The sequence below is a fragment of the Cervus canadensis genome, chromosome 31 (assembly GCF_019320065.1).
Source record: "Cervus canadensis isolate Bull #8, Minnesota chromosome 31, ASM1932006v1, whole genome shotgun sequence".
NCBI classification, from domain to species: domain Eukaryota; kingdom Metazoa; phylum Chordata; class Mammalia; order Artiodactyla; family Cervidae; genus Cervus; species Cervus canadensis.
In genome coordinates, this window is record NC_057416.1 from 32,328,399 (window position 1) to 32,348,839 (window position 20,441).

The window sequence follows — 20,441 nt, forward strand, 5'->3', positions numbered from 1 at the left end:
TTTTTTTTCCATTTATTTTTATTAGTTGGAGGCTAATCACTTTACAATATTGTAGTGGTTTTTGCCATACATTGACATGAATCAGCCATAGATATACATGTATTCCCCATCCCGATCCACCCTCCCGCCTCCCTCTCCTTCCCATCCCTCTGGGACTTCCCAGTGCACCAGCCCGAGCACTTGTCTCATGCATCCAACCTGGGCTGGTGATCTGTTTCACCCTTGATAGTATACTTGTTGCAGTGCTGTTCTCTCAGAACATCTCACCCTCACCTTCTCCCACAGAGTCCAAAAGTCTGTCTGTACATCTGTGTCTCTTTTTCTGTTTGCATATTAGGGTTATCGTTACTACTTTCTAAAATTCCATATATAGCGTTAGTTATTACTGTATTGCGTCTTTATCTTTCTGGCTATACTTCACTCTGAATAATGGGCTTCCAGTTTTATCCATCTTCAATTAGAACTGATTCAAAATATTTCTTTAATATGGCTGAAGAGTAATATTCCATGTGAATATGTACACAGCTTCCTTTCCAGTCATCTGCATGATTGGGCATCTAGGGTTGCTTCCATGTCCTGGCTATTATAAACAGTGCTGTGATGAACATTGGGGTGCATGAGTCTCTTTCAGATCTGGTTTCCTCGGTGTGTATGCCCAGGAGTGGGATTGCTGGGTCATATGGCAGTTCTATTTCCAGTTTTTTAAGGACTCTCCACACTGTTCTCCATAGTGGCTGGACTAGTTTTCATTCCCACCAACAGTGTAAGAGGGTTCCCTTTTCTCCAAACCCTCTCCAGCATTAATTGTTTGTAGAGTTTTGGATAGCAGCCATCCTGACTGGCGTGTAATGGTACCTTGTTGTGGTTTTGATTTGTGTTTCTCTGATAATGAATGATGTTGAGCATCTTTTCATGTGTTTGTTAGCCATCTGTATGTCTTCCTTGAAGAAATGTCTGTTTAGTTCTTTGGCCCATTTTTTGATTGGGTCATTTATTTTTCTGGAATTGAGCTGCAGGAGTTGCTTGTATAGTTTTCAGATTAATCCTTTGTCTGTTGCTTCGTTTCCTATTATTTTCTCCCATTCTGAGGGCTGTCTTTTCACCTTGTTTATAGTTTCCTTTGTTGCAAACACACAAAAAGTGTTAAAAGGCAAGTTTGGCATGTCAGGAATAATCAAAGTATTATGCAATAGAAGCAAAACCATGCCAATATTAAGCACATCAAGATTTTCTACTAGAAGTGCCAATTAGTGCATTTGATGATGTTATTCTTCACCCATGTCCCAGGAAGCATTTTGAGGCAATTAATAGTGACAGGAGTTTTATTTTAACTCAGTTCATAATTAAATTAGATAAACAATGGAGAAAAAACTCAAAATTAAATTTATTTATATAAAATTAATTAATCATATAAATTAATTGATATTAAAATTCATTATTAAATATTGAATATATGAAAAATTATGAGCATCTTATAAAATAGGTCACTACCCTAACTTTCTAAAGAGGATAATTTAAACTCATCAGAGGAAAATTAAAAAAAATTTATATATTAAGTTAAATGAGGAGTTTTAATAGTTCACATATTTTTGTCAGCAGCAGGAAAAGATCCCTAGAATCATTATGCAGATTTTAATATCAGTTCAGTTCAGTTCAGTTGTTCAGTCATGTCTGACTCTGCGACCCCATGGACTGCAGCACACCAGGCCTCCCTGTCCATCACCAACTCCCAAAGTTTACTCAAACTCAAGTCCATTGAGTTGGTGATGCCACCCAGCCATCTCATCCTCTGTTGTCCTCTCCTCCTCCTGCCTTCAGTCTTTCCCAGGATCAGGGTCTTTTCAAAGAGTCAGCTCTTCACATCAGGTGGCCAAAGTATTGGTGTTTCAGCTTCAACATCAGTCCTTCCAATGAATATTCAGGACTCATTTCCTTTAGGATGGACAAGGGACTCTCAAGAGTCTTCTCTAACACCACAGTTCAAAAGCATCAATTCTTCAGTGCTCAGCTTTCTCTATAGTCCAACTCTCACATCCATACATGAATACTGGAAAAACCATAGCCTTAACTAGATGGACCCTTTTTGGCAAAGTTATGTCTCTGCTTTTTAATATGCTGTCTAGGTTGGTCATAACTTTCCTCAAAGGAGTAAGTGTCTTTTTATTTCACGTCTGCAGTCACCATCTGCAGTGATTTTGGAGCCCAAGAAAATAAAGTCTGACACTGTTTCCACTGTTTCCCCATCTATTTGCCATGAAGTGATGGGACCAGATGCCATGATCTTAGTTTTCTGAATGTTGAGCTTTAAGCCAACTTTTTCATTCTCCTCTTTCATTTTCATCAAGAGGCTCTTCTACTTTGCTTTCTGCCATAAAGGTGGTGTCATCGCATATCTAAGGTTAATGATATTTCTCCTGGAAATCTTGAGTCCAGCTTGTGCTTCTTCCAGCCCAGCGTTTCTCATGATGTACTCTGCATAGAAGTTCAATAAGCAGGGTGACAATATACAGCCTTGACATACTCCTTTTCCTATTTGGAACCAGTCTGTTGTGCCTTGTCCAGTTTTAACTGTTGTTTCCTGACCTGCATACAGATTTCTCAAGAAGCAGGTCAGGTGGTCTGGTATTCCCATATCTTTCAGAATTTACCACAGTTTATTGTGATCCACACAGTCAAAGGCTTTGGCATAGTCAATAAAGCAGAAATAGAAGTTTTTTGGAACTCTCTTGCTTTTTCGATGATTCAATGGATGTTGGCAATTTGATCTCTGGTTCCTCTGCCTTTTCTAAAACCAGCTTGAACATCTGGAAGTTCATGGTTCACATATACTTAGCCATAATAAACTATTGAAAGTTAATTGCATATTAATCTAAATAGCATCTCATTTATACATCTTAGTCAAGTAAATTAAATCATACCATACCAGAGCAACACCTCCTCCATAGTGTTTATCACACATCCTCCCTTGAAAGGTTGCACCAATATAATTTGATTTTTCTCTGTAACTTAAGTTTAAAAAAAGCATAATCATATAACTTTGCCAAATTAAGCACAATTAATATTAAATTTAACTAGTAGTTTTTTGTTTTGCATACTCAAATAACAATTTCAGATATTTCCACTTAACACTAAGATTGGAAAGTGTAGAAATGGATGATATGTATCTGCTTATTTTTAAAATAGTAAAATAGATTAAAAATAAAGTGAATAATCATGAATTTTTAGACAATAATGAATATTCTTTTTTATATAATTTTTTCAAAATTTACTGATTTTTAAAAAGTAAGCAATTTATTTATTAAAAATAAATAAAATTCCTTAAAACTAGAAAACTAAGACAATTCAGCTTGACAAATGGGCAGAGTAAGCTTCTGGGTTGAAACATCCCTTTAATCAGAAATAATTAGCCTGGTCTACCCATGCAACTAGAGATCAGTGGAGAAATAACTCCAGAAAGAATGAAGGGATGGAGCTAAAGCAAAAACAATACCCAGTTGTGGATGTGACTGGTGATAGAAGGAAGGTCCGATGCTGTAAAGAGCAATATTGCATAGGAACGTGGAATGTTAGGTCCATGAATCAAGGCAAATTGGAAGTGGTCAAACAAGAGATGGCAAGAGTGAATGTCGACATTCTAGGAATCAGCGAACTAAAATGGACTGGAATGGGTGAATTTAACTCAGATGACCATTATATCTACTACTGTGGGCAGGAATCCCTTAGAAGAAATGCAGTAGCCATCATGGTCAACAAAAGAGTCCAAAATGCAGTACTTGGATGCCATCTCAAAAATGACAGGATGATCTCTGTTCATTTCCAAGGCAAACCATTCAATATCATGGTAATCCAAGCCTCTGCCCCAACCAGTAACATTGAAGAAGCTGAAGTTGAACAGTTCTATGAAGACCTACAAGACCTTTTAGAACTAACACCCAAAAAAGATGTCCTTCATTATAGGGGACTGGAATGCAAAAGTAGGAAGTCAAGAAACACCTGGGGTAATGGGAAAATTTGGCCTTGGAGTACAGAATGAAGCAGGGCAAAGGCTAATGGAGTTTTGCCAAGAGGATGCACTGGTCATAGGAAACACCCTCTTCCAAAAACACAAGAGAAGACTCTACACCTGGGCATCACCAGATGGTCAACACCGAAATCAGATTGATTATATTCTTTGCAGCCAAAGATGGAGAAGTTCTATACAGTCAGCAAAAACAAGACCAGGAGCTGACTGTGGCTCAGATCATGAACTCCTTATTGCCAAATTCAGGCTGGAATTGGAGAAAGTAGGGAAAACTACTAGACCATTCAGATATGACCTAAATCAAATCCCTCATGACTATACAGTGGAAGAGACTAAACCTGATAGACAAGAGTGTCTGATGAACTATGGACGGAGTTTCATGACAGTGTACAGGAGACAGGGATCAAGACCATCCCCATGGAACAGAAATGCAAAAGGCCTTACAAATAGTTGTGAAAAGAAGAGAAGTGAAAAGCAAAGGAGAAAAGGAAAGATATTCCCATCTGAATGCAGAGTTCCAAAGAATAGCCAGGAGAGGTAAGAAAGCCTTCCTCAGGGATCAATACAAAGAAATAAAGGAAAACAACAGAATGGGAAAGACTAGAGATCTCTTCAAGACAATTAGAGATACCAAGGGAACACTTCACGAAAAGGTGGGTTTGATAAAGGACAGAAATGATATGGACCTAACAGAAGCAGAAGATATTAAGAAGAGGTGGCAAGAATACACAGAAGAACTGTACAAAAAAGATCTTCATGACCCAGAAAATCATGATGGTGTGCCCACTCACCTAGAGCCAGACATCCTGGAATGTGAAGTCAAGTGGGCCTTAGAAAACATCACTATGAGCAAAGCTAGTGGATGTGATGGTATTCCAGTTGAGCTATTTCAAATCCTGAAAGATGATGCTTTCAAAGTGCTGCACTCAATATGCCAGCAAATTTGGAAAAGTCAGCAGTGGCCACAGGACTGGAAAAGGTCAGTTTTCATTCCAATACCTAAGAAAGGCAATCCCAAAGAATGCTCAAACTACTGCGGAATTGCACTCATCTTACATGCTAGTAAAGTAATGCTTAAACTTCTCCAAGCCAGACTTCAGCAATATGTGAACCATGAACTTCCAGATGTTCAAGCTGGTTTTACAAAAGGCAGAGGAACCAAAGATCAAATCCCAATATCTGCTGGATCATCGAAAAAGCAAGAGAGTTCCAAAAAACTTCTATTTCTGCTTTATTGACTATGCCAAGGCCTTCGACTGTGTGGATCACAATAAACTGTGGAAAATTCTGAAAGAGATGGTAATACCAGACCACCTGACCTGCCTCTTGAGAAACCGGTATGCAGGTCAGGAAGCAACAGTTAGAACTGGACATGGAACAACAGACTTGTTCCAAATAGGAAAAGGAGTATGTCAAAGCTGTATATTGTCACCCTGCTTATTGAACTTATATGCAGAGTACATCATGAGAAACCCTGGGCTGGAAGAAGCACAAGCTGGAATCAAGATTGCCAGGAGAAATATCAATAACCTCAGATATGCAGATGACACCACCCTTATGGCAGAAAGTGAAGAAGAGCTAAAGAGCCTCTTGATGAAAGTGAAAGAGGAGAGTGAAAAAGTTGGCTTAAAGCTTAATATTCAGAAAACTAAGATCATGGCATCTGGTCCCATCACCTCATGGGATGCCCATGTGGATGGGCAGACAGTGGAAACAGTGTCAGACTTTATTTTCTGGGGCTCCAAAATCACTGCAGATGGTGACTGCAGCCATGAAATTAAAAGACACTTACTCCTTGGAAGGAAGGTTATGACCACCCTAGTAGCATTTTAAAAAGCAGAGACATTACATTGCCAACAAAGGTCCATCTAGTTAAGGCTATGGTTTTTCCAGTGGTCATGTATGGATGTGAGAGTTGGACTGTGAAGAAAGCTGAGCACCAAAAAATTGATGCTTTTGAACTGTGGTGTTGGAGAAGACTCTTGAGAGTCCCTTGGACTGCAAGGAGATCCAACCAGTCCATCCTAAAGGAGATCTGTCCTGGGTGTTCATTGGAAGGACTGATGTTGAAGCTGAAACTCCAGTACTTTGGCCAACTCCTGCGAAGAGTTGACTCACTGGAAAAGACCCTGATGCTGGGAGGGATTGGGGGAGGAGGAGAGGGGGACGACAGAGGATGAGATGGCTGGTTGGCATCACTGACTCGATGGGCATGAGTTTGCGTAAGCTCTGGGAGTTGGTGATGGACAGGGAGGCCTGGTGTGCTGCAATTTTTGGGTTCGCAAAGAGTCCGACACGACCAACAGACTGAACTGAACTGAACCATGCAAAGATATGTGTATTTGTGGAAGAAAAATAGTATAAAATAAAGAAAAATAATATAAAAGGTTAAAATTTGTAATTATATATATGATTTTTACATAATATGATAATATATAATAAGATTATTAAATAGAAATGGAGGCTTGTTATTTTTAAAAATGTGGTTGATTGTGAATATAGTACATTAGAGATATTGAAATAGTGTTTTTTTTTCAATAGAGAAAATTGTTTATCAATATTGTTTATCAATAGAGATATTGAAAAATGCAATAGTGTTTGCACTTCATCATTATTTGTTTTTGTTTTTTAGAAACAAACATAAAAAGAAGGCTAAATCTCTAAATTCATAGAATACATTTCTTTAAATACATACTGTTAGTGTTTTACATATAGTTGTGTTAGTTACTCAGTCATGTCCAACTCGTTGTGACCCCATGGACTGTAGCCCACCAGGTTCTTCTGCCCATGGGATTTTCCAGGCAAAAATACTGAAGTGAGTTGCCATTTCCTACTCCAGGGGATCTTCCCAACCCCAGGATTGAGCTCACTTCCCTCTCTTGTCTTCTGCATTGGCAGGCATGTTCTTTACCACTAGTGCCACCAGTTAGGCACATTTAATGATATGTTATATACTCAGTGTAAGAAGACATACTTTAAAAAGCTTGAAGTGAGTTTTAAATATCAGCCAATATATAGAGTAATTGATATTAATAATTCTGCTACAAAACTTATGTTGTGAAAAATACTATTCACAGGTTATTATATATAAAGAAATGACAAGATTTGTTTTTCCTTGAGGGCCTGTCAGAAATTAGGTCAAATTACATATGCTTTCTAATGCGTAAGATTTAGTAATGACAGGATATACTTACACAAGTAAAAATGCCACATCATGTGGACGTAGAACAAGATAAGATCGTTTCCATTTTAAAAATCTGTGTAATAATTCATTAGCATCTCCGGTTACTGGAATTTTATTTTCATCTATCCAAAGCTCTAATGAAGATAGAATTATTGTAATATTAAGTGAAGTAAAAATCTAAAACAGGAGACATAAAGAAAATATGTTCAAACTATATAGATTAAATAGATTTGGGAATTTATCTGCAAAAATAAACACTATACACGACATACAGATTAAAAATATAAACTGCAAATCTGGTCTGGGTCTTATAAATTCTATTAGCAAGTAATAAATATCACAAATAAAACAAGTAATAAGGAATATTTTGATATGCTTGTACTTAATCAAGCCAGGCCAATGTCAAGTGCTTTACCTAATTTAATCCTTACAAAACCATAAGTAGGTATTTATAATTATTAATTACTGCAATTAAAGAGTTAGAAAACTTAAAATGGTTATATATTTGCCCTCTTTCACACAATATGTGTATTCAGGCAGGGTCATTTAAAACAAAAAACAAAACACTCTGAAAACTGTTTAGGTAACACAAACAAATGCATAAGCAAGCACTTACAGCATTGGTCAATCCAGTCAACTGGAAAATCTTTTGAATGACAACAGCTGTATCAGCACCCATATGATTATACTGAAAAAGATAATTTGCATTTTAGATCTAAGTATATATATTGCTTACTATCTAATGATGGCTATTATACTTAAATTGTAAAAGTATGAGTTAAGAAAAATTTTAAATTACCAATTTATTAGTTTTTAAACATTATCTATTATTATAGATAGCATGATATATATTAAGTGTGAAAATGAAAACCAAAAAAGAAAAGACACTACAAACTTTTACAAAAAGAATAAAACTTTCTATTTTTTTTTTAAGAAAACTTTCTCAACTCACTTATGAGGCCAGCATTATCCTAATATTAAAACCACTCAAAAATACCATGAATAAAAGAAAATTTTGGGCCAAATTCCTAATGAATATAGGTGGAAAAGTCCTCAAGAGAATGTTGGCAACATGAATTCAACAACACACTGATAGGATCATACACCATGATCCAGTGAGATTTACTCCAGGGATGCATATGAATGGTTCAGTCTCTCTGAATCAATCAGTGTGATACACCCCATTAACAAACTGAAGAATAAAAAAAAAATCATATGATCATCTCAATAGATGCAGAAAAAAGCATTTGATAAATTTCAATCTGCTTTCAGGATAAAAACTCACCAAAGTGAATATAGAGAGAATATGCCACAACATAATAAAAGCCATGATCAACATCACACTCAGCAGTGTAAAGTTGGAAACTTTCCCAATAAGACCGGGAACAAGAGAAGGATACCTATAATTGCCACTTTTATCTAGCATAGTATTGGAAGTCTTAGTCAGAGCAATTAGGCAAGAAAGACAAATAAAAGGTATTCATATTGGGAAAGAAAGAAGTGAAACTGTCACTATTTGCAGGTGACATAAATAGAAAACCCTAAAATGAAAGTGTTAGTCGCTCGGTTGTGTCCAACTCTTTTGCACTGTAGCCCAGCAGGCTACTGTCTCTAAAATTCTCCAGGCAGGAATACTGGATTGGGTAGCCATTCCCTTCTCCAGGGATTCTTTCCAACCCAGGGATCAAAGATGGATTTCCTGCATTGCAGGCAGATTCTGTACCAGCTGAGTCACCAGGAAAGCCCATCAAAAAACTGTTGGAACTTGAAAGAAATTCACTAAAGTTGCAAGATACAAAACCACAATATGCAAAAATCTGTTATATTATTTCTCTATAATAATAAACTATCAGAAAGCAAAACTAAGAAAACAATGCCATTTACAATTGCATCAGAAGAATAAAATACCTAGGAATAAATTTAACCAAGGAAATGAAAGATCTTTTCACTGAAAACTATATGAAAACATTGATTAAAGAAACTGAAGAAGGGAGAGAACAAGGTGGCAGAGGAGTAGGTGGACATGGAGTACATCTATCCCCACAGATACATCAAGAATACACCTTCAAACACAGAAGTACATGCAGAACACCAGCTGAGAGCGGACAGGAGTACCTGACCAGTGGAAAAGAATTTATAGAACCACACAAAACTCAGTAGGGTGAAGGAACTAGGGAGAAAAATAGGAGTGTTAGTAGGACTGGACCTGCCCTCAGTGGGTGAGGAAAGTGAAGCAGGGGTCCAATCCCAACATTGGGGCAATTGTCTGAGTCAGAAGAGAAACATTTAAGGCTGAGAATGAAACAACTGAACGGTGGCACCCAAATGGAATGAGAATCAGACAGTCCTTGCCGCAGCCATACATACCCGGGACAGGGATGTAGGTTCCCTAGAAGGCGCAGTGGCTGGGAACTTGAGTTTAAGGATTGTGGAGCAATCCCAGGGCGAGGGCTGCTGTTGACTGTGGAGAGACGGATCAAGGGGATGTGAGGGAGGAGATTGTGGTGGGAAATGCCTGTGGAGGAAAGCCAGGTAGCCATGGAAGAAAGGTGATACTGCTGAGTCATGTGTAGGAGGTGGAGCCATCATTATACCCTCTCTCTCCGCACATGCCTGCATCAGCAGCTGAACAATAGAGAGGCTGGCCCCCAAACACCTGAGACACTGAACTACAGAGTAGGACCCCACCCAGGGTGCTCCTTTAAGTGACTGATGTGCAAGACTGCACAGTAGGACTCCAGCCAGGGGGGTCCCCTATATGTGCCTAATGGGCTGAACAACAGAGAAGGACCCCAGGCAAGTGCCTGAATGGGCAGAGATGCAGAGAAAAACTGGCTCTAGAGGTCTTCTGATCGCCAGCTACAAGAAACTTGAAGAAAGACTCTGAGAGGGCCATAACTCCTGTGGTGGAGGCAGTCTGTGCCCCTGCACACTTGGCACCTAGGGTCCTTGCAAGCCAAGCCGCTGCACCACTACATGATCAACCCTCTCTGGGGTAAAGCCGCCACAGGCATAAAAAGTCTTGTGTCTATGCACGCAGGGTCGCTTTGGGCATGTTCAACTCTTTGTGACCTTGTGGACTGTGACCTGCCAGGCTTCTCTGCCAGGGGACTTCTCCAGGCAAGAATACTGGAGCATACTGGCCAATACTGGCTGCCATACCCTTCCAGAGCACTCTATTTCCTGCTGCCCGAGCCGCCAACTCCCCCGAGGACCTGGTGCTGCCAGAGCCCCTGCAACCCAAGCAGCTGCACCACCTCCACGCCTGGCCCTCACTGGGCAGACCCGAGTCCTCCAGGGCAGCCTCAGGAGCAAACCCCGGTGGACTAGCCACATGCAGAGGTGGAAAGAAAACCACAACTGAAACCCAGGGGCAGTGTGGCTAAGGAAGAAGACCCAAACCCCTCCCATCTGCTGTACAAGCTGCAGATTAAATCCGCACGATCAGCTAGGCAGACTCTGTGTCTATGAAACATACATAAAAGGACACCGAGAGCTCCCACAAAAGAAAACGCACCAGTTCTGACAGCTGTGGACATTGGAGGCAAGAGCACACAGGAGGAGGACCAGATTAGAGTCTGAGATGCCCCCACAGTGGGTCCGGAGACCAGCACAGTGTTGGAGGGCATCCTAGGGAGGGGAGGTGGACCGTGACTCCCAGCGAGGGAAAGGATTCTGACAGCAGTGATGCAAGAAATATATTATTATTTTTATGTTTTGACTTGTTCTGTATATTCATTTGGATTTTTTAAACCTTTTTCTTTATTTCTTTTTCTTTTTTTCCCCTTCACCCCCCAACCCTGTCGTGCAATTTTTGATTTTTTTTTTTTTTTGCACTATGAGATCTAATTAAGCTTTTGAGCTTCTTGTTTTCTCTTTTCTCAGTCATATTTTTTTAATTGTTGTTATAAATCCCTGCTTCTATGTTGCACTTTTGCAGTTCTATGGAGTTTTCCTTTTTTTTCTTTCTTCTTCCTGTTTTTTCTTCTTTTTGAATTTTAATTTTTAATTTCTTTAAAACGTATTATTATTTTTTCTACATTTATACTTTTGTTTGCTCTTCCTACTGTTCTCTTCCCCTTGCAGTTAATCTTTAATATATATAAATCTTCTTTATCTACCTCTATTTAACCTTGCATATCTATTCTTTCTTTCTTCCCTTTCTATTCAACATATTTATTAGTTTTGTTTTTATTGCTTTATTCCCCACTTGGCACCTTGCTTTAGTTTTGTTTTCCAGTTTGTGCTTTAGCTAGTTTTGTTCTTAACTGGTAGATATAATTTTTGGTTTCCTTTGCTCACTGGGTCAATCTACTGTACTTTATTTTTGTCAGACTGTTTTGATATTGCTTATGGGTGCATATGTATATATTTCGTTATTTTAATTATTCTTCACCTGATTTTGTAACTGCCATTTGTCTGAGGTTCACCTTTGGTTTCTTGTTTTTGGGTATTTGTTTTAATCTCACTTAATGCCATAACAAACCACTTGTGGAATCTTCATCCCTGACCAGAGATCAAGCCCTGAGCCTTTGTAGTGGGAGCACTGACTTCAAGACCCTAGACTACCAGAGAACTCACCCTAGGGAGTATCAAATAGTGAGAACTCACACAAAGAAATCCACTTGAATACAAGACCCAGCATTACCCAGCCAGCATTAGCATTTGTTTCTAAACAACAAACAAAACAAAAATACAAACCGAATCATCAGCAGATAGGATTACCACCTCACTCAACCTTGCCAATCAGAGGAAAAAGAAAAGAAAAGAAAAAAAAAAATTATGAACAACTTGAAGCTGTGATAAAAAAATCTCCCAAAAAACAAAAACCCAGGACCAGATGGCTTCACAGGAGAATTCTATCAAACATTAAGAGAAAATCTAATGCCTATCCTTCTAAAACTCTTTCAGAAAATTGCAGAAGGAACACTTCCAAATTCAATCTATGAGGCCACCATCAGCCTGATACCAAAACCAAAGACAACACAGAAAAATAAAACTACAGGCCAATATCATTGATGAACATAGATGAAAAACTCCTCAAACAAAATTTTAGCAAACAGAATTCAGCAACACATCAAAAAGCTCATACACCATGATAAAATTGGGTTTATTCCAGGGATGCAAGGATTCTTCAATATACAGAAATCAATCAATGTGACATACCATATTAATAAAGTCAAAGCGAAAAACCATATGATCATCTCAATAGATGCAGAAAAAGCCTTTGACAAAATTCAGCACCCATTTATGATTAAAACTCTTCAAAGAATGGGCATAGAAGGAACCTACCTCAACATAGTGAAGACCATATATGATAAGCCTACAGCAAACATTATTCTGAATGGTGAAAAATTGAAAGCATTCCCTCTAAGATCAGGAACAAGACAAGGGTGTCCACTTTCACCACTATCATTCAACATAGTTCTGGAAGTCCTAGCTACAGCAATCAGAGAAGAAAAAGAAATAAAAGGAATCCAGATCAGGAAAGAAGAAATAAAGCTCTCACTGTTTGCAGCTGACATGATACTGTACATAGAAAACCCTAAAGATAGTATCAGAAAACTACTAGAGCTAATCAGTGAACTTAGCAAAGTTGTAGGATACAAAATCAATGCACAGAAATCACTTGCATTTCTATATACTAACAACAAAATATCAGAAAGAGAAATTAAGCAATCAATCCCATTCACCAATGCAACAAAATAATTAAACATCTAGGAATAAACTTACCCAAGGAGACAAAAGAACTGTACACAGAAAATTGTAAGACACTAATGAAGGAAATCAAAGATGAAATAAACAGATGGAGAGATATTCCATGTTCCAGAGTATGAAGAATCAATATTGTGAAAATGACTATACTACCAAACAAAATCTACAGATTCAATGCAATTCCTATCAAATTACCAATGGCACTGTTCACAGAACTAGAACAAAAAATTTCACAATTCATGGAAACACAAAAGACCATGAATAGCCAAAGCAATCTTGAGAAAGAAGAATGGAGCTGGAGGAATCAACCTTCCTGACTTCAGATTATACTGCAAAGCTACAGTCATCAAGACAGTGTGGTACTGGCACATAAATAGAAATATAGACCAATGGAACAAGATAGAAAGCCCAGAAATAAACCCATGCACCTATGGGTACCTTATTTTTGACAAAGGAGGCAAGAATAGGCAATGGGACAAAGACAGCCTCTTCAATAAATGGTGCTGGGAAAACTGGACAGCCTCATGTAAAAGAATGAAACACCATACACAAAGATAAACTCAAAATGGATTAAAGACTTAAATGTAAAATCAGAAAGTATAAAACTCTTAGAGGAAAATATAGGCAGAACACTCGATGATATAAATCAAAGCAAGACTCTCTATGACCCACCTGCTAGAGTAATGGAAATAAAAATAAAAGTAAACAAGTGAGGCCTAATTAAACCTAAAAACTTTTGCACAGCAAGGAAACTGTAAGCAAGGTGAAAAAGAACCCTCAGAAAGGCAGAAGATAATAGGGAATGAAACAACTGACAAAGGATCAATTTCCAAAATACACAAGCAGCTCATACAACTCAATACCAGAAAAACAAACAACCCAATCAAAAAGTGGGAAAAAAGCCAAAACAGTCATTTCTCCAAAGAAGACATACAGATAGGTAACAAACACATGAAAAGATGTTCAACATTTCTCATTATTAGAGAAATGCAAATCAAAACTACAATGAGATATCACCTTATACCAATCAGAGTGGCCATCATCAAAATGTCTACAAACAATAAATGCTGGAGAGGGTGTGCAGAAAAGGGAATGCTCTTGCACTTATGCTGGGAATATAAATTTATACAGCCACTATGGAAGATGGTATGGAGATTCCTTAAAAAACTAGGAATAAAACCACCATATGACCCAGCAATCCGACTTTTAGGCATATACCCTGAGGAAACCCAAATGGAAAGAGACACATGCATCCTGTTGTTCATTGCAGCACTATTTACAACAGACAGAATATGGAAGCAACCTAGATGTCCATTGACAGATGAGTGGATAAAGAATTGTGCTACATATACATAATGGAATATTACTTAGCCAAATAAAGGAACACATTTGAGTCAGTTCTAATGAGGTGGATGAACCTAGAGCCTATTATATAGAGTGAAGCAAGTCAGAAAGAGAAGATAAATATCATATTCTAATGCATATATACAGAATCTAGAAGGATGGTACTGAAGAATTTATTTACAGGGCAGCAATGGAGAAACAGATATAGAGAATAGACTTATGGACATGGGGAGAGGGGAGGAGAGGGTGAGATGTATGGAAAGAGACTCAGGACACTCAAACAGGGGCTATGTGTCAACCTAGAGGGGTGGGATGGGGAGACAGACGGGAGGGAGGTTCAAGAGGGAGGGGATATATGTATACCTATGGCTGATTCATGTTGAGGTTTGATAGAAAACAGCAAAATTCTGTAAAGCAATTATCCTTCAATTAAAAAATAAATAAATTTACAAAAAAAAAAAAAGAAACTGAAGAAGACATAGATGAATGGGAAGTTATTCCATGCTCTTATATTAGAACAATTAATATTATTATAATGTTTATACTACCCAAGGCAATATACAAATCAATGCAATCCTTATCAAAATTCCAATGGTATTTTTCTCAAAGAAATAGAATCAACAGAGCTAAAATTTGTATGGAACTTCAAAAGACCCTGAATAGCCAAAGTAAATGTGAGAAGAACAAAGCTGGAGACACCATGTTCCCTGATTTCAAACTATATTACAAAGCACTGTGGGTGGTATTGTCATAAAAATGCATACATATCTTTAATATTCAAAGCTTTCTTACTAGTTGATAACAATGCAATCATTAAGAAAATGAACAAAAGTATTAAGTTGGTAGTTCAGTTCAGTTCAGTTCAGTCACTCAGTTGTGTCTAACTCTTTGCGACCTCATGAACTGCAGCACGCCAGGCCTCCCTGTCAATCACCAGCTCCTGGAGTCCACCCAAACCCATGTCCATCAAGTCGGTGATGCCATCCAACCATCTCATCCTCTGTCGTCCCCCTCTCCTCCTGCCCTCAATCTTTCCCAGCATCAGGGTCTTTTCCAGTGAGTCAGCTCTTCACATCAGGTGGCCAAAGTATTGGAGTTTCAGCTTCAACATCAGTTCTTCCAAAGAACACCCAGGACTGATCTCCTTTAGGATGGACTGGTTGGATCTCCTTGCAGTCCAAAGGACTCTCAAGAGTCTTGTCCAACTCCACAGTTCAAAAGCGTCAATTCTTCAGTGCTCAGCTTTCTTTATAGTCCAACTCTCACATCCATGCACGACCACTGGAAAAACCATAGCCTTGACTAGACAGACCTTTGTTGGCAATGTAATGTCTCTGCTTTTTAATATGCTGTCTAGGTTGTTAGATTCAGTGAAAAGCAAATACTAATGGCCATTAAACATTAAATGATGCTTAAATTCTCAGGAATGAATGGGAATTAAAATTTCAATTTATAATTTTATACTCACTGGCTGACAAAAGTTAAAGAGAAAGATAAAACTAATGGTTGGCAGGTAAGAGAAGAAAATAAGAAAAGTTCCAGCCTTTTTACAAAGCAATGAATATATCTAATAAAACTAAACTACATATATATCTTTTGACTCATCATCCCTATTCCTGGTGACCTACCTTCACAGAGATTAAATTCACAAGATGTAAGAACTCATGACTAAGGATAATTTTTGTAGCATTATTTACAGTGACAAAGTAAAATTAAAAAAACTGAAAACAAAGTGAATATGCACCAATAATAAAGGAGTAAATTATGGTATATAAATACAATGGTACATTGTGCCATCCTTAAAAAATGAACTAGCAATTCAATTGATTTGAAAAAACTCCCACCAAAAAAATAAGTGAGTACCTTATATAATCCAGATAAACATCAGAGATTGATAGACTTGATTAAGAGGAAAAAGCAATTAAATAAAAATTGTTATAGAAGGGACTTCCCTGCTGGTCCAGTGGATAAAACTCCACACTTTTACCTCAAGGGGCACAGGTTTGATCCCTTGTTGGAGAAATAAAATCCTGTATGCCCTGAAGTGTGGCCAAAAAAAAAAAAAAGTTGTTTCAGAAGACACAGTACATTTTCAAAGATACAAATAACTTGAAAGCAAAAATTATTGAAAGGATGGCCTATGCAGAGACAGCAAGAAGGCTGGGATATCTATCATGAAGACATAAAATTATAAACATTTTGTGCATCTAAGAACTGAGCACAAAACTTATACAAAATGCACAAGTGAAGGGAGAAATAGAAAATTCAGTAATAATATTTAAAGATTTAAATGTACAATTTCAGTAGTAGAATAACCGGGCAAAAACTCATTGCAGATACAGAAGACTAAAATTAAACCATATGCTAACAGATATTTATAGAATGTTCCACCCTGAAACAGCATAACGTGCACTTCTCAAGTGCTCATGGAACGTGATCTAGAAATAGACCATATTCTAGGTTATAGGGTAAGCTTCAATTAACAATTAAAAAATACAAAGTATGCTCTCTGACCAAAAGAATTAAAAAAAGTCAACAACAGATAGGAATTCAAGGAATTCAAAGGATGTGGAAATTAAAAGATTGATTATAAATAACCAATAATCACTTCCCAGGTGGTGCTAGTGATAAAGAACTCATCTACCAATACAAGAGAGGTAAGAGACACAAATTTGATCCCTGGGTTGGGAAGATTCCCTGGAGAAGGGAATGGCAACCCACTCCAGTAGTCTTGCCTGGGAAATTCCATGCACACAGAAACCTGGTGGGCTACAGTCCATCAGGTCATACAGAGTCAGACACAATTAAAGTGACTTAGCACACACACAGGCACACAACCAATAATCAGCCATGAAATTAAAAGTTGCTTGCTCCTTGGAAGGAAAGCTATGACAAACCTATGACAAGCCTAAACAGCATATTCAAAGGCAGAGATATCATTTTGCTGACACAGGTCCATATAGTCAAAGCTGTGGTTTTTCCAATAGTCATGTACAGATGTGAGATTGGACCATAAAGAAGGCTGAGTGTTGAATTGATAATTTTGAATTATGGTGAGGAAGAAAAGTCAGTTAATACATGTCAACACCAAAGTACATCATTTCTTAGGAATATATATGATAAAGATTTTGAAACAGCCTTTGTAAAATGATGAAAACAAATAATTAAAAATATTCTTCATGGAAACAATACCATTCACCATTGCAACAAAAAGAATAAAATACTTAGGAGTATATCTACGTAAAGAAACAAAAGGCCTATACATAGAAAACTATAAAACACTGATGCTGTAAACGTACTTTCTAAAAGATGGATTATTTGAATGCTTACGGCACCTGACTTGTAAAAAAACAAAAAACAAAAACATTAGAATCATTAAATTGTGTCCATGTTAAAAAAAAAAAAAAAGAAATCAAAGAGGACACAAACAGTTGGAGAAATATACCATGTTCATGGATTGGAAGAATCAATATGGTCAAAATGACTATACTACCCAAAGCAATCTATAGATTCAATGCAATCCCTATCAAGCTACCAATGATATTTTTCACAGAACTAGACCAAAGAATTTCACAATTTGTATGGAAATACAAAAAACCTCGAATAGCCAAAGTAATCTTGAGAAAGAAGAATGGAACTGGAGGAATCAACCTGCCTGACTTCAGACTATACTACAAAGCCACAGTCATCAAGACAGTATGGTACTGACACAAAGACAGAAATATAGATCAATGGAACAGAATAGAAAGCCCAGAGATAAATCCACGAACCTATGGACACCTTATCTTTCACAAAGGAGGCAAGGATATACAATGGAAAAAAGACAACCTCTTTAACAAGTGGTGCTGGGAAAACTGGTCAACCACTTGTAAAAGAATGAAACTAGAACACTTTCTAACACCATACACAAAAATAAACTCAAAATGGATTAAAGATCTAGACGTAAGACCAGAAACTATAAAACTCCTAGAGGAGAACATAGGCAAAACACTCTCTGATATAAATCACAGCAAGATCCTCTATGACCCACCTCCCAGAATATTGGAAATAAAAGCAAAAATAAACAAATGGGACCTAATTAAACTTAAAAGCTTTTGTACAACAAAGGAAACTATAAGCAAGGTGAAAAGACAGGCCTCAGATTGGGGGAAAATAATAACAAACGAAGCAACAGACAAAGGATTCATCTCAAAAATATATAAGCAACTCCTGCAGCTCAATTCCAGAAAAATAAATGACCCAATCAAAAAATGGGTCAAAGAACTAAACAGACATTTCTCCAAAGAAGACATACAGATAGCTAATAAACAGATGAAAAGATGCTCAACATCACTCATTATCAGAGAAATGCAAATCAAAACCACAATGAGGTACCATTACACGCCAGTCAGGATGGCTGTTATCCAAAAGTCACAAACAATAAATGCTGGTGAGGGTGTGGAGAAAGGGGAACCCTCTTACACTGTTGGTGAGAATGCAAACTAGTACAGCCACTATGGAGAACAGTGTGGAGATTTCTTTAAAAACTGGAAATAGAACTGCCACATGACCGAGCAATACCACTTCTGGGCATACACACCAAGGAAACCAGATCTGAAAGAGACGCGTGCACCCCAGTGTTCATTGCAGCACTGTTTATAATAGCCAGGACATGGAAGCAACCTAGATGTCCATCAGCAGATGAATGGATAAGGAAGCTGTGGTACATATACACCATGGAATATTACTCAGCCATTAAAAAGAATTCATTTGAATCAGTTCTAATGAGATGGATAAAACTGGAGCCAGTTATACAGAGTGAAGTAAGCCAGAAAGATAAAGACCAATAGAGTATACTAATGCATATATATGGAATTTAGAAAGATGGTAACGATAACCCTATATGCAAAACAGAAAGAGACACAGATGTACAGAACAGACTTTTGGACTCTGGGGGAGAAGGCGAGGGTGGGATGTTTCGAGAGAATAGCATGGAAACATGTATATTACCAAGGGTGAAACAGATCACCAGCCCAGGTTGGATGCATGAGACAAGTGCTTGGGGCTGGTGCACTGGGAAGACCCAGAGGGATCGGGTAGAGAGGGAGGTGGGAGGGCGGATCGGGATGGGGAATACATGTAAATCCATGGCTGATTCATGTCAATGTATGGCAAAAACCACTACAATATTGTAAAGTAAATAGCCTCCAACTAATAAAAATAAATGGAAAAAAAAAACAAAACAAAAGAAAACAAACAAAAAAAATTCTTCATGGAAGTGAAATCAGCAAAAGGGAGAACCAGAAAACACCAAGCTTTTGTTTTTCTCTGGAAATATCAAAAGACAATCAGAAAATGGTTGATATAATAACCCCATTGGAGCCTCTGGAAAACCTCTGGCAAACATCCAAAGGTCTACAGCAGCTAAGCAAATATCTAACCAAGAAAAGCCCACCTTGAAAATGACAGGAAATTGTGTGGCATTTACTCTTCTATGCCCTACTTCTATGGCATGGTTTAGTCTGAAGGAAAGGCCCATCTGTTCCCCAGTTTACTCTCTCATGCCAGGTGGAGCAGAGAAGACCTTATTTGCAATTTTCTAATCTATCTGGAAGGTGTCCAAATGATTGTTTTCTGTGTCACCTAACTCAGTTTTCAGGTAGCAAAAAGGGGTGGTCACTGCTTGTTAAAACTTCAAGGTTATGACAGACCTGCAGATACTTGGAACAAGAGATTACAGGTGGAAATATACAGATATAAAGCTGTGAAAAGAAGCTGGGGTGAGATTTTTGGGAAACTGAGATATTGAAAAGCAGCCATGTATATAGTGAATCCCACAGGCTCAGGCAAGACATATGGTCAGAGAAACCTGAGAACATCTTAAACTTTCATGACATGGACTAAAAGATAACCCAACTAATCAGTGAAAGGCTACCCTGACATAGAGCCAGTTCGAAAAAAATGATTTAAGATGTGTTTATTTTTTTTAAATGCTGAATTTTCAACAAAAATAATAAGATACCTTAGTCAATTTGGGCTACTGTAACAAAAACACCATAAACTGGGTCTCAAACAACAACCATTTACTTCTCACAGTTCGGAAGGCTGGAAAGTTTAAAGGTTAAGTCTCCAGTCACAGACATCAATTCTGTGTTGATGAGAACATACAGTGTCCTCAGATGGTAGAAGAGGTGGCCT

At 37.8% G+C, this 20,441-nt stretch overlaps 1 protein-coding gene across 1 annotated transcript in view; it reads right to left on the reverse strand.

The window, feature by feature from the left end:
• Positions 1-20,441, reverse strand: part of ADAM2 (ADAM metallopeptidase domain 2) — a 108,424-nt gene that overhangs the window by 59,621 nt on the left and 28,362 nt on the right. Inside the window, exons 8-10 of the mRNA XM_043454360.1 lie at positions 7,822-7,893; positions 7,216-7,382; positions 2,924-3,005 (exon numbers count right to left, since the gene is read on the reverse strand). Coding sequence (XP_043310295.1) covers positions 2,924-3,005; positions 7,216-7,382; positions 7,822-7,893 — 321 coding nt within the window. The remainder of the gene's footprint in view (positions 1-2,923; positions 3,006-7,215; positions 7,383-7,821; positions 7,894-20,441) is intronic.